General features: G+C 53.1%; 1 protein-coding gene across 1 annotated transcript in view; it reads right to left on the bottom strand.

Moving 5' to 3' along the window:
• Window positions 1-14,724, bottom strand: part of LOC144952628 (uncharacterized) — a 40,393-nt gene that overhangs the window by 17,215 nt on the left and 8,454 nt on the right. The window contains 18 exon segments of the mRNA XM_078883111.1: window positions 203-324; window positions 1,079-1,299; window positions 1,848-1,962; window positions 2,071-2,244; window positions 2,402-2,575; window positions 2,822-2,974; window positions 3,234-3,352; window positions 3,714-3,809; window positions 8,803-8,946; window positions 9,058-9,156; window positions 9,294-9,357; window positions 9,623-9,715; window positions 9,838-9,858; window positions 10,117-10,140; window positions 10,604-10,706; window positions 11,576-11,603; window positions 12,341-12,497; window positions 12,808-12,981. Of these exon segments, the coding sequence (XP_078739237.1) occupies window positions 203-324; window positions 1,079-1,299; window positions 1,848-1,962; window positions 2,071-2,244; window positions 2,402-2,575; window positions 2,822-2,974; window positions 3,234-3,352; window positions 3,714-3,809; window positions 8,803-8,946; window positions 9,058-9,156; window positions 9,294-9,357; window positions 9,623-9,715; window positions 9,838-9,858; window positions 10,117-10,140; window positions 10,604-10,706; window positions 11,576-11,603; window positions 12,341-12,497; window positions 12,808-12,981 (2,081 nt within the window).

The following is a 14,724-nucleotide window of genomic DNA, read 5'->3' as shown; positions in this document are numbered from 1 at the left end:
ATGCTGCCTCCACGGTGCTTGATTACAGCGTAGCCACGCAGAGCCAACCCAGGCCTCGAACAGGCCCAAGCCAGGCCCAGGTTTCAGCAAGGCCTCACCTTGCGCCAGGCCTCCTCACAGGGGCAAAGCCTCCTCACCTAGGCCAGGCAAGGCCGAGCCGAGGGCTCAACCTCCTCGCCCCACAGTCCCCCTCCCCGGTTACCTCTGACGGAACTCCTGGAAGATGACGCGGTTGGGGAAGCCCTGACGGCAAATCCGGATACCCTCGAGGACTCCGTTACAGCGGAGCTGCTCCATAACCAGGTGCGGCTCCAGCTTGCCCGCCTGGCGCATGACGACAACCACAGCCACAACAACCACCGCATCAACAACCACAGCCTAATCAACAAAAACCAGCAACCAAATCAATGACTACCACTAACATTAACAGCCATATCTACAAACATCACCACATCAATAGCCACCACATAAACAACCACAACCACCACTATAACAGCATCATCATCATCAATATATACATCAGCAACATTGTCACAGCCATCATCGCATCACCATCACCAACTCCAGCCATCATCATCACCACCATGTAGTGAGCAGCAGCTGCAGCAGCACCCTATGAAGGCCGGCACTGTGGCACACGAGGGAGTGAGCGAGTGGCCAGCACCTCCACCACGCCCGGCTGCCTTTGTCTCCCCAGTGGCAATGTTTACTACTACTACTACACACAACTATACCAGCTAACTCATTTGAGGCCTAGTCAACCTAATGGAGGCCCAAAACCCACCCCAGACAATCATCATGAGTGGTGTTGGCCATGAGTGGGGAATCGAACTCAGGTTGCCGGGTTCGTTAGCGCAGCGCTAACCGCTACACTGCATTACCGCGAACCTCGCCCACTCATCAGTGGCTAATGTTAACTACGACAATCGCCTCACCTCACACCACTACACCAGCCAACTCATTTTTAGGCTGAGTTGAGCTAGGGGAGGCCCAGGATCGGCTTCAGATGTGTCACCACTCCTCCCCACCGCTCGCTCACTCACTCGCCACTCCCCCTCCACCTCCCGTCCCCCGTTACCTTCTTCTCATGGTTGGGGATGATGCAGCGCACGAAGTTGGGGTTTGTGTTGCGCAGCGTCCCCATAAGCTTGCCCAGCTGCTCCTTGTAGAGTTGTCCGACAGTTCGGAACATGCCCTTGCGAGTCTTCATGCCTCCGCCGCCGAACGGGGCGGAAGCTCCCCCAAAGGAGTCTCCGCCGCTCATCCCCGACACCTGCTCCAGACCCACGATGCGATCCACTGAGCAGGTGGAAGAAGGGATGGAGGAAGAGGAAAGGTGGAGGAAGAAAGGTGGAAGGAGGAAGAGGGAGGGTTGGGAGGAGGAGTGGGGAAGGAGGGGTATGAAGAGGGAGGTGGAGAGATGTTATTTCCCCTCGCCTGGTGTACAGGAGGTCGTGGCTTCAATCCCCAGCCCTGCCGATGCCTGCTGTATATTTGGAGTCCGCGTCTCTTCCTCTCCCTCCCTCCCTCCCAGCGAGTGGATGAACGAGTGGCCGAGTGGTTGAGTGAATGGGGGGGGGAGGGGTGAATGATTGAGTGGGTGGGGGAATGAGTGGGCGGGTGAGTGAGTTGACGGATGAGCAAGTGGGTGAGCGAGTGCCCGACTGAGCGAACGAGTGGGTGAGCGAGTGAATGAGTAGTTGGGTGGTTGGGTGAGCGAGCGAGCGGGTGACTGAATGAGCGAGCGAATGGGTGAGCGAGTGAATGAGTAGTTGGGTGGTTGGGTGAGCGAGCGAGCGGGTGACTGAATGAGCGAACGAATGGGTGAGCGAGCGAGGTGGACCCACCGTCCTTCCAGAGCTCCTGCACCAGGGGGTTGGTGGACTGGTGGAGGAGGGAGGCGACGTTGTCGTTCAGTGGGTCCATGTTTTTCAGCAACCACTCGTCGGCCTTGTACTCCACCTACAGCCCAGGAGTCAACCGCTCAATCACAACAAATATCTCTCGTGTCTCACTCTCCCCCCGTGTCTGTCTCTTCCCCCCCCCTCCCCGCGTCTCTCTCGCTCTCACCTTTCCAGCGTAGTGCACTACACAGAAGTCGCACTTGTCCTTGATCTGCTTGGGCTTGGAGATCTTGGGATGGGCTGCCTGCTCCTGGAGCAGCTTCTCTACGAACGAGCGATCGGTTGCCTTGGGGAACCAACACTCCTCGTCCAGCAGAGCCAGGATACCCGGGGGTCCCACCTGGGGCGGGGAGATGAGGAGGGAGGAGGGGGCGAGGAGGGAAGAGAGAGGGGTGGGGGGAGAATCAATTTGATTAGCTATGAAGCTCATTGGCGCACATGTCCAGTAGGGGGCGTAGAGTGAATTGAGTCCGAGTCTCCCAGAGTCTCTCTCTTACCGGCTTCTCTATGAGCTCGATGCAGGGCTGCAGGTCGAGTCCGAAGTCGATGAAGCTCCACTCGATGCCCTCACGGCGATACTCCTCCTGCTCCAGCGTGAACATCGTGTGGTTGAAGAGCTGCTGCAGCTTCTCGTTGGTGTAGTTGATGCACAGCTGCTCGAAGGAGTTCAGCTGTGACGAGAGACAGGAGACAAAGAGAGACACAGAGGAACATCGTGTGGTTGGTGCACAGCTACTCGAAGGAGTACATTTGTGAGAGAGACACATGGGGAGGAAGAGAGAGACAGAGAGATAGGGACAGAGAGACAGACAGAGATAGATACGGGGTGGCGGGGGGGAGAAGACAGACATGGGAGGTAACTCCTTGGAGTTGTGGAGACAAGGCCGGGGGGGGGGGGGGGGGGGCGTTGGGGTCACCTCGAAGATCTCGAAGCCGGCAATGTCGAGGATGCCGATGAAGGAGGCTCCCTGGCGCGTGGTGCGGTCCAGCGCCCGGTTGATGCGCAGCACCAACCAGCGGAAGAGGCGCTCCGAAGACGCCTTGGCAAGAGCCTCCACCGCAAAGTCGGCCTGGCGGACGAGGGCGATGGAGGTGGTGGGAAGTGGTGGTGGAGGTGGTGTGTAGGGAATGGAGGTGGATGCAGGAGGAGGAGGTGGAGGAAGAGATGAAAGTGATGGAGGAGAAAAGAGATTGTGGTGGTGATGGAGATGGAGGGAGGAGGGAGGAGAATAGAACTCAGGTCACCAGGTTCATAGTGTAGTGGTTACACCGTCAGTGCGCGTGTGTCAGTGCGCGTTCAGGCTGAGCGGACCCTAGCACGGCACACACCTGCTCCTTGGTCTGCGCCTTCTGCACGAAGTCTCGGCCGACCTTGATGCGCGGGGAGAGGATGGCGCGAGTGAAGTCCGTGACCGGGATACCCAGCAGACGACACAGCTTCTGGGCAGCTACAGCAGAGACAGAAACACGTGGAGAGAGAGAGACAGATGTGGAGAGAGACAGAGAGAGACAGAGAGATACGGAGAAAGACGGGGTGAGAGGTGGACACGGGGAGAAAGACGTCGAGAGAGACGCGGGGAGAGAGGAGGTCATGGTGTTGCTGCAGTAAATGCTGTTGCAGGCAATCAACGATCGTTCATCTGTTGGGTGAGCGAGCGAATGACTGGGTGGGTAAGTAAATGAATGAATTGGGAGTGAGCGAGTGTAGGAGAGCAAGTGAGTGTAGGAGACCGGGTGGGCGAGCAAGTGAATGAGTGAGTGGGTAGCAGTAGTGGTGGTGGCGATGATGATGTAGCAGTGGATTCTTACCCGTGTTGTCAGGCATTGAGGCTTGGTCTGTGTTTCGTTCCTTCTTGAAAACCAGATTCCCAAACTGCAGCACGGACGAGACGATCTTGAAGACAGCTATAGGAAGAGACACGAGTGAGTGAGAGAGACGCGGGTGAGAGACAGGAGACATGGGTGAGAGATAAACAGACACGGGTGTGACAGAGACATGGGTGGGAGATCCGTTTTTAAAATGACAGACGCACGCCGTGCCAGACTAGGTGCATACACCCATACGTACAGACAGGACAAAGATCCCCCTTATAGCCTGCTGTTAGTGAGCACCTATGCAGGCCGGCACCACGCCCGACCGCCTTCGTCTCCCCCAGTGGTGATGTGTTTACTACACACCGCTGCACCACGTGACTCATTTGAGGCCGAGCCGATCGCAGGGAGGCCCAGGACCGGTTCGGATAATCGTCACCTGGTGTTGGCCGCGAGTGGGAATCGAACGCGGGTGGCCTGGTTCGTAGGGCAATGCGCTAGCCGCTGCACTACCGCTATGCCTCGGCAAGGTAATTTAGCCTTTTTACCGGGTAAAAGGGTAAAGGTGAAGGGTAAAGGTGTCGACATGCCAAGGGGTAAGGTAAAGGGTAGGGTAAAGGTAGCTCGGAAGAATTACCCGGTAGGGTAAATGTAGCGCAAAGTATTCCCCGGTAAATACGGTACCTTGTTAACCGCTAAAAGCTCCGTGGCAGTCCGTGGCCTCCATTTAATAAGTAATATTAAAAAAAAACTTTTTTTTAAACACGCTTTTATTAAATGTGTAATAAGAGCCTATGTCAGATTCACGTGGTGATCGGCTTTGCCGGTCCCGCTTTACAGCCAATGGGGGGAGAGCCTGGGAGCATGGTCCCGGCGTGATCACGGGATGTCAGCTAGTTGATTGGTTTCGTTGGTCTTGGCCTCAGCCAATGGGAAGACAAGTCGGGGGCGTGGTCCCGGGAGTTGATGGGGGATCTGGAAAATTCGGCGCAGGCTATTGAGGATTGGCTGGAGTGTACCACGTGACCCAGGCATTAAATAAGGGGAGAGAGGAGAGACACGGGGTCAGACACGGAACTAAGAGAGGGAGAGGCCACGCGCGAGTGGGGCTCCGGGTGCCACGTGGTGGTGGTGGTGGGTCTCTGGTGACTGTCTGCCCGCTTCCCGTTGCCTGCCAGCAACGGGGAGTGTTTGTGAACTGCAAAGGAAGTGAAATAAAAGGACCGATTCTACAAGCCGTCTCCAGCGTGTTATTACAAATGTACTAGTAAATGCAGAACTCCACAACTCCAGGAAGTGGCCGCAAAGCTTACCGTAATGTAAGGGACCGTGGCCAATTACAACCAACGTCAGTTGACTGTGGACAATTGGACCCAAGCCGCAACATAACATAAAAAAGAATGTTTAAAAATATATACATTTTTTATGATAGAATATAGTATTGTCATCAGTATGACATAAGTATATCAAGTTTGCAGTCGATACCACATTGGGAAGTGGGTTAAAATTGATTTACAAGATTTGAGGGTACAACAACGACAACAACCAGCGTGTAAAATTGGAATCCGAGTATTCTAGCATTTACCATTATAAACCTTTATCATGTGTAGTACCCCAGTAATTACCCTGTAAATCGGGTAATTTGTATGGGGTAAGGGTAAAAGGTAGGGTAAAGGTAGGCTCGTTGCTTTTTACCTTTCACCTTACCTGCTAAAGGGAAAAAGGTAGGGTAGAGTGATTGTATTGTGGTAGGGTAAAGGTAGGCTCGTTGTTTTTACCTCTTACCTTACCTTGCCGAGGCCTAACTACCGCTTCCCACACACAAAGACAGACAGACGACCTCCCACACACACACGGTGAACCTGCCCGTATTAAATGAGGTGCCGATGCGAGTTCATTAGCCGGTCCATCTACATTCTAGATATGCAACAGACAAAGGCGTACAGACAACCGCCATTCGCCAATATGTGGTAGTTACATCACCACGGTGCTTGTGCCAGGCTGTGTGCAAGTTAAAGCCACATGAAGTGACGAACGCCCGCTGGCAGGTCACGGGTCAGAGCCAGGTACCATGGGTTAACGGACAGATGACTGGCCGATGAACCACCTGTGCCCCCTAATGTGCCAAATTGCTGTGTTTAGCCGCCCGGCGCGCCGCTCGTTGTGAGCGTCGCTCCTCTGCCCTCCGTTGTTACTGAAGGGCGACGGCCTCCAACTACCCTGTAGCGTCCTTCACGAGCCTCCTCCACTGAGGCCGATCTTGACACCGCTGGTACCAGTCATCGGTAAGTCCACTCAGCTCCATGTCCTCCTGTACCACATCATTCAATCTCTTCTCCAGCCCGTGTCGCACCCATTTAGCCCCCTCTATCCGGCCGAACAAAAGATGTTTAGGCATGCGGTGGCTGGGCATGTGGGCTACATTACCCAGCCAATGCAGCCTTGTCTGCTGGAAGAGCTCACCGATAGGACTTTGTTTAGATCTTTCAAAGATTTGTAATCCAGCCTGGTTAAACCCTGGATGGATCGTAGGCAGGCCAACGTAAATGTTTCTAACTGGCGAAGATTTTCCATTAAAGGGGGTCCACGTTTCACAAGCAGAGAGAACAAATCGCATGCCCATGGCAAAGAAGACCCGAAGCTTCGTGGAGCGACAAACCTGGAAGCTGCCACAGTGTTACGCAGCCGATGAAAAGATAATGCCGCTCGATTGATTCAGAGTTAGGTCTCTGCTGTCAATCTGGACAACGGCATGAGCACACTGCCCAGGTATGGAAACTCTCCACTTTCTCAACAACTGCCCCATCACCAATGGGGAGTTGTGGGGGTAGAGTTGTCTGATGGCACAAAATACCCAGGCATGTGCTTCGTTTTGGTGGGACTGATGGTAAGGCCCCACCCTCTTAGTGGCATGCTCCAGGTTTAGCAGCAGCACCTCAAACTCCTCATTTGAGTGAGCATCAATCCCCAGATCATCAGCAAATGTAACATGGTTGACCAATAGGCAGCCATTCCTCGACCACACCTGGGCATCGATCAGCCACCCGTTGTATCTGTACCAGATGGAAATTCCGCTGGTACAGCTATCAAAGGCTTCACAAACTACATGGTCGAAATAGATGTTAAATAATGTGGGAGTCAGAGGACATTCCTGTCACACCTCAAGGTGAACAAGGAATGGTTCAGACTCCCAGCCATGTAGCTTTACCTGGGCCTGCCCATCATCATGAAGGTCCTTAAAATGATTGAGCAGAGTCAGAAACTCCAAAAGCACGAAGAATAACCCAGAGTCTAGGCCTACGGATGGTATCGTAGGCCTTTACCAGGTTAATAAAGCAGAGATGTAGGTCCAGTAGGAATGCTCTACACCTCTTCTGTAGCAGCCGGACAGGAAATATGGCATCTGTGCAGGACCGCCCATTACTGAAACCACATTGTGGCTCCGTGAGCATCTCACTCAGCTAGCCTGGCAAGACAATCTTGAAAAATCCTTGCCAGGACCTTTTCCCTGCACACACAGGAGGGCGATTCCCCTGTAGTTGCTAGTCTTTGCAGTCGCTCTTCTTAAAGAGCGGAACTACCAGGGCATTCTTCCAATCATGCAGAACCTATCCAGTGGTCCACTGTTATTATGGTGTTATGTAGGGCAGTCTCTCAGCATTTCGCTTGGGAGATCACCTCTTCGATGCTTTTCTTGGTCTCTGGATTGCCTTCTGTACTTCAACAGGTGGCATTTCAGCCAGCCACTCACAGGGGGTGACTTCTTCCAATATTTGAGGCACCGCAGCCTCAACAGAGTCATCCCCACTTTGCCCCATGATGTTTTCCCAGACGGAGGGATTTCCCCTCCCCCAAGACCTCACAGAAATGTTCCGCAAATCTGCAAACCTGTTCCGTGATAGGTGTGGCGCTTCAATTAACATTTTTGGAGTTAAGTAATGATTTGTGATAACAGGCTAGAGGCAGACTCCATCGCGTCGGCCAACCCACGACCACCACCCATCTTTGCAGTGCCATACGGCTCTCCAAACCGCCGAGCGAAGGCTGCGGTAAGCCTCCTTATTCTCTGATGTGAGAATGCTGTAGATGGTGAGAATGGGGGCCTGTCATGTTTTTTCAGCCAGCTGGAACACCTCCTCCATCAGCCATGGTCTCTGGGGAGGTCTGGACTGTGCACCCAAAGCAGAAATTGCAGCTGCACGAGCCAGAGTCCAAAACCTCGCCCATTTCCCCTTCGGCATAGGAGGAATTGGGGACGATGCCAAGCCCAGCTGCAAGAGATGATGAAACTCTCACTTGCATTCTAGATTTGAAGCTTTCGTGACTGCAAGGATTCATACTCTTAAGTTTTTTCGGTAAAGTCACGTAGGTAAAAAATAAAATCACTCTCACTTGCAACTTTCATCAGCTATTTGAGACCAGGCCACTGTGGGTTTAAATGGGGTCCTGGGTGTACACCTACCACCAGAGTGGAAGAATGGCAGGCGCATCTTACAGATGACAAGTCGATGGTCACAGTGGGCAGATCAGCTCCACGGTAAGTCCTGGTGTCAAGGACATGGGCCTGCTTCCGCTGTTCCGTCACTATATAGTCCAGCAGATGTTCTTACTTGGACCCGGTGTGCATCCATGATGTTGTGTGGCTGTGCCGATGCCGGAACAGTGTGTTGGTAATTACAAGCCCATGGGCTGCACAAACGTCTAGCAGCCTTCCAATCACACAGACACAAAATACAAATATCCCCCGTATAGCCTTAACAGACTGTTGGGGCAAGTGCTGTTAGCGAGTAGCACCTATGAAGGCCGACACGGCACACACATGGGTGGTTGGTCAGCACTACGCCCGGCCGCCTTTGTCTCCCCAGGGGCGATGTTTACTACACACCACACCAGGTACACATTTGAGGCAGAGTCGCCTTAGAGGAGTCCTAGGACCAGTTTAGATAATCGTCACCTGGTATTGAACGTGAGTGGGAATCGAACTCGGATCAACGGGTTCGTAGCGCTAACCTCTACTACACTACCGCTTCCCACACAGACACACACAAGTGTGGAGCCTCCTCCATGCCAGGCTGGGTGCACGCACCCATCTGCTCCTCCTGCGTGAAGCCCATGATGGTGAGCGCCTCGACGGTCTGCTGGAACATTTCCTTGTCTGGGGCTCCGGGCACAGCGATGGGCCCACCGCAGAGAAAGCGGTAGGACGGAAAACCTTCCAGCAAGAGCTCCTCTGTGGTGGGAAGAAAAGCAGCAGTAGACTCATCAGCAGCAGTAGACTCATCATGATTGAGTGAGTGGGTGGGTGAGTGGGTGAGCGAGTTGGTTAGTATCCGTTTCTCACCTCTCTGTGCGGGTGATGCTCCATGCAGCAGGTAGTAGTAGATGTGGAATGAGCGTTCATCCTTGGCCTGGCGAATGTTGCGAGACTTCTCCAGCAGGTCTGAGATCCCCGCCAGGTCAAGACAACAACCACAAACAACCACAAGCACCACCACCAGCACCACCACCGATGCGCAACCACAAGCACCACCACAATCACCACCTCGCAACCACCACTGCTGCGATGTTGCAGGATACAAGTCTCAATGTTGGCTCCCACGATGAATCCGGTGACGTCAAAGTTGATCCGGATAAACTTACCCTGAAGAAACAACAACAACGTCACTACCACCACCACCAATATATCACCATCACCACCTCAATAGAATCATGAGCAGCATTACAAAGGATAACAACATTAACAACACGAACGTTGATCACTATGGCTAGAGTGGTTGATAATGGTTGTTGGTGATGGTTGTGATTGAAGTGGATGTCGTAGTGGTGGTAGTGGCTTAGTGGTTGTAGTAGTGGCTTAGAGGTTGTAGTAGTAGTAGTGGTGATAGTAGTGTTGGTGGTAGACTTACAAAGCGGGACGAGTTGTCGTTCTTCACCGTCTTGGCATTGCCGAACGCCTCCAGGATGGGGTTCGCCTGCAGCAGCTGCTTCTCCAACTCACCCTGCGGGGTAACATCGTCGTCAACATCATCATCATCATCGTCGTCGTCATCATCATCATCATCATCGTCGTCGTCATCATCCTGCGCGAGTGCGTGAGCGGGCGAGTTAGTGAGTAACTTACATATGTGAACGCGCTAGAAGCCTGTTTGGGAATAAACAAAAAACATTGCGTTAGAGTTATCACCCACCCAGCCATCCAGCCATCCAGCCACCCAGCCACCCAGCCACCCAGCCACCCAGCCACCCAGCCACCCAGCCACCCAACCACCCACCCAACCACCCACCCACCCAACCACCCACCCAACCACCCACCCACCCAACCACCCACCCACCCACCCAACCACCCAACCAACCACCCACCCACCCACCCAACCGTGATTGTTTAGGCACTGGCTCTTACCTTCGAGATCCGTGGAGACTCGGGCTGAAGCGGGGAGAGAGAGAGAGAGCAAGAGACAGGGAAAGAGAAAAACCGGTAGAGACACGGGAAGAGAGAGAGACACGGGGGGCGAGCGAGATAGACACGGAGAGAGAGAGACACACGGAGAAAGAGAGAGGGGGGGGGCGTCAAGCGTTAGTGAAGCAAATTTGTAGCATTAAGGACAAGACGAGAAGCAGCAGCAGTGGCGGTGGTTATGGTGGTGGTAGTCGTAGTGGTGGTAGTGGTGGTTGCAGTAGTTGTGGTGGTCATAGTTGTGGTGATGTTGACTGGTGTGGTGGTTGTGGTTATTGTTGTGGTTGTAGTTAATGGTTGTGGGAGTGGTACTACTAGTGGTGATGGTTTTAGCAGTGTTAGTTGTAATGGTAATAGTATCGGAGGTAGTGGTAATGAGAGCGGTAGTGAAAGTGGTCGTGCGTGATAGTAGTGGTGATAGTAGTCGTAGTACCGGTAGTCCGTGAGCAGCAGGGCGTCCACGCTGGGATGCGACGTGAGCCAGGTACTGGATCACTTTCTTGGTGTTCTCTGTCTTGCCGGCACCAGACTCACCCCTGGGGGAAAGCAGAGGGAGAGGGGGAGGTTGGTGGAGAGACAGGAGGAGAAAAATGCTGGAATCCAGACTCTTTGGTTCTTTCGGTAAAGTCACGTAGGGAAGAAAAATAATAGAGCACGCGATCTATTTTTTTTTTTTACCCACGTGGCCTTACCGAAAGCACCAAAGAGTCTGGATTCCTGCAGTCACGAAAGCTTCAAATCAAGAAAGATGCTGGAGTCGATTTACAAATCAGAGGGTGAGTGAACGAGTGACAGTAGCCGAGCGAGTGAGCGGCCGAGCGAGCGGGTGAGCGAGTGGGCGGGTGAGCGAGCGGCGGCGCAGCTGTTAGCATGCTGCACGAACCCCAGCAGAGACGACCGGCCGATTTGGACTGCCACCCTACGACCAACATCAGGTGACCACAGAGTGAAAACTCACACCCAGGTCCTGGTACCTACCCCTAGGTCAACTCGGCTATAAATGTGTGGAGTGGTTAGCGCTGCGCTGCACTACGAATCTGGCGACTCGAGTTCGATCCCCGCTCACAGCCAACACCAGCGATGATTACCTGAACTAGTCTGGTTCTGGCCCCCACGAGGTCGACTCTGCCTCAAATGAGTACCTGGTGCGCAAAAACATCGCCACTGGGGAGACAAAGGCGGCCGGGCGTGGTACTGACCACCCACCCCCTCGTGTGCCATGCCGGTCTTCATTAGGCGCTCGCTACTCACTAACAGCACTTTCCCCTACAGTCTGTTAAGGCTATACGTGGGATCTTTGTTGTACATAGACACCGCTGCTACTGGCTACTACCAGCACTTGACCCTACATCCCTTCTAGAGGCTACCTGGGGGATCTTTGTCTGTGTCTTTGTAATGCACTCACGTGCACAGGATGGATTGGTCCTCACGATCTACAGAGGGGCAGGGGAAGAGACCAAACAGATATCACAACCAGCATGGCGTGGCGGCTTATGATGGCAGTCGCGGTGGCAGCAATGATGGCAGTGGTGGCGATGATGATGGTAGTAGTGGTGGTGGCAATGGTAGTAGTGGTTGCAGTGGCGGCGATGATGGTAGTGGTGGTGGTTGCAGTGGCGGCGATGATGGTAGTAATGGTGGTAGTAGCGGCGATGATGGTAGTAATGGTGGTAGTGGCGGTGATGATGGTAGTAATAGTGGTAGTTACCATGCATCACAGTGCATATGTGTGGTAGTGACGTGGTAGCAGTAGTGGTGATAGTGGTGGAAGTAGTTGTAGGAATGGTAGTAGTGAGTGGTGAGTGGTAGTAGTAGTGGTGGTGGTAGTAGTGATGATTGATAGAAGTAGTGGTGATTGATAGAAGTAGTGGTATTATACGTGATAGCAGTCGTAGTGAGTGGTAGTAGTGATGGTGATTAATAGTAGTAGTGGTAGTAGTGGTACTAGTAGTAGTCACCATGCATCATGCTACAGTAGGCTGTGTCCGACACAGCGTAGATGTATGGTAGTGATAGTAGTGGTATGGTAGTGATCTAAGTAGTTGTAGTCGTGGTAGTCGTAGTGAGTGATAGTAGTGGTGGTAGTAGTGGTTAGCATGCATCATGCTAAGGTAGGCCGTGTCCGACAGCGTAGATGTGTTGTAGTAGAGGTACTAGTAGTGGTAGTTACCATGCATCATGCAACGGTAGGCAGTTTCCGACACAGCGTAGATGTGTGGTGGCACTTCGTGCCGTTTGCGTCCCTTGTACAGGTCCATGATGGCGTCGGTGTAGATGGGGATGGCCTTGTAGGGGTTGATCACCACGCAGAACAGGCCCGAGTAGGTCTACATACAGAAAGACAGAGAGACACACAACCGTTAACAACCACCACCACACAGGACACACAGACCCCACCACACAGACTTGTAGGGGTTGATCACCACGCAGAAACAGACCCAAGTACCGTTAAAAAATGGAGAGTGGTGGAGCTGCGAGTGGTGGTGCTGCTGCGAGTGGTGGAGCTGTGTAGCTGAGTGAGTGGTGGAGCTGTGAGTGAGTGGCTGAGTTGTGGAGCTGTGAGTGGTGGCGTTAGGAGCGAGTGAGTGGTGGAGCTGCGAATGAGCTAGTGCGTGCATGAGTGATCGATCTACTCACGTAGATGAGCCCAGAGTGGTATCGCTCCCACAGATTGTGCAACACGCTGGCTTGGTTGAGGCAGGTGAGTTCCGCCATGTCCTCCACCTTCTCGAACTTGGGAGGGTTCATCTTCTGCACATCGTCCTTGTTGAAGGTGGCACGCTGGCGAGACTCCACCAACTCCACCACCACCTGGGGAGCGCCAGGTGGCAACCACAGCCATTGGCAACAACCACCACCTGCAATTTTCGACCACCACCACTCACCTAATCACCTACTAACCACTCACCTCATGAAAATAGATTTTCCCCTTTTTTAATGGCAGGTATTGAGATGTTAAAACACCAAACTGAAAGCTTTTACAAGGAATCATGTCTGCATTAACCACAATGCTTGTGGTCAGAATGCAAACAAAAAACAAACTCTCATGAGAAATGCATTGTCTTTGAAACCGATTGGTCCACACCAAAAAAGGTGAAAACCTATTCTCAGAATTGGTACCGGCATAGGAGGTCCCATAATGTCTCTGCTCACCCCAAGTTCTCATTACTCTGATAGTGCTTGTCTTGAGCTGTACACCTTGTGGCGTCCTTTGGTCTAACACCGTTTTAAGACTAGGCTCAAAAGAAAGCTGTCTCTGGTGTGGACCAATCAGTTTCAAAGACAAAGCGTTGATGAGAGTATCTTTTTTGTTTGTGTAGTGGGCTCAAACGGAGACTCAGGCTTCTATTGGAGGCAACACGTTTATTTAACACTAACACGCTAACACAAGGGGGGACTGCCCCTGGCGGTAGACCACCAGGCTATCTACGCTAACCACTGCAGTTATAGCGGACTCGACTCCAACTCGGGCCCGAGTCCCGTGTTGTAGAACGGAGAGCGTGGATCCCATAACAACGAAATTGGTACTGGCAACAACGAAATCGGTCCCACTCAGGGACCCTTGAGGAGGATCTCCACCTGGACACGTGGTCCCCTCAGCCCCCCCCGGGGTTGATCACGTGTCCTCCGGGGTCAATCAGAGTGCCATGGCCCCTTGGAACCCCGTTCCGAGGCTGGCACCCCCCCGCCCCCCCGCCCTATCCTGTAGGGCAGGGGTGGGGAACATCCGCCCCATTTGTTCTCTTCCAGCCATCACATTAGGGGCGAGTTAATCAAATGTTTGACCAAATATAGCGGACGCATTTTTAAGTTCAAAATTTTGTATGGCCCTTGTTAGTAGGGTAGTTGCAGTTCTTTAGCGTCAATATGTTAAATTCCTCTGTTGATATGTAAACTCCTTTGTCAAGGCAGTCTGCTCCTCCCACCCAGCTTAAATACACTGCCAAGCTTAGCAGTGTTCATTGGAACGCTATCTTTCTGACAGCTGTTTCTTCACATGAGGACGGCTGCTTGTGTTGTGGCCGAAACGTCATGAGAATTTTATTTTATGTTTGATTATTTTATTATTTCCCTTCTACGTGCCTTTACCGAAAGAACCAAGAAGAGGGGAAAAGATATTCTCATATTTTGGTACTGGCAAAGGAGGTCCTACCTCACCCTCATATCCGTTATCCTTCTTCAGCGAGGTCTTCTCATATCCCACCCCTCACCTCACTCACGACTCGCACACCCCTCACGACTCGCACACCCCTCACCACTCGCACACCCCTCACCTCACCACTCACCCCCCCCTCACCTCACCACTCACCCCCCCCTCACCTCACCACTCACCCCCCCCTCACCTCACCACTCACCCCCCCCTCACCTCACCACTCACCCCCCCCCTCACCTCACCACTCACCCCCCCTCTCACCTCACCACTCACCCCCCCCCTCACCTCACCACTCACCTCTCACCCCCCCCTAACCACTCACCTCTCACCCCTCACCTCACCACTCACCCCCCCCCCTCACCTCACCACTCACCCCCCCCCCCCTCACCTCACCACTCACC

The sequence above is a fragment of the Lampetra fluviatilis genome, chromosome 69 (genome assembly GCF_964198595.1).
Source record: "Lampetra fluviatilis chromosome 69, kcLamFluv1.1, whole genome shotgun sequence".
NCBI classification, from domain to species: Eukaryota; Metazoa; Chordata; class Hyperoartia; order Petromyzontiformes; family Petromyzontidae; genus Lampetra; species Lampetra fluviatilis.
The sequence above is the reverse complement of the archived record's forward strand: the minus strand, read 5'-3'. Positions and strand labels throughout refer to the sequence as shown.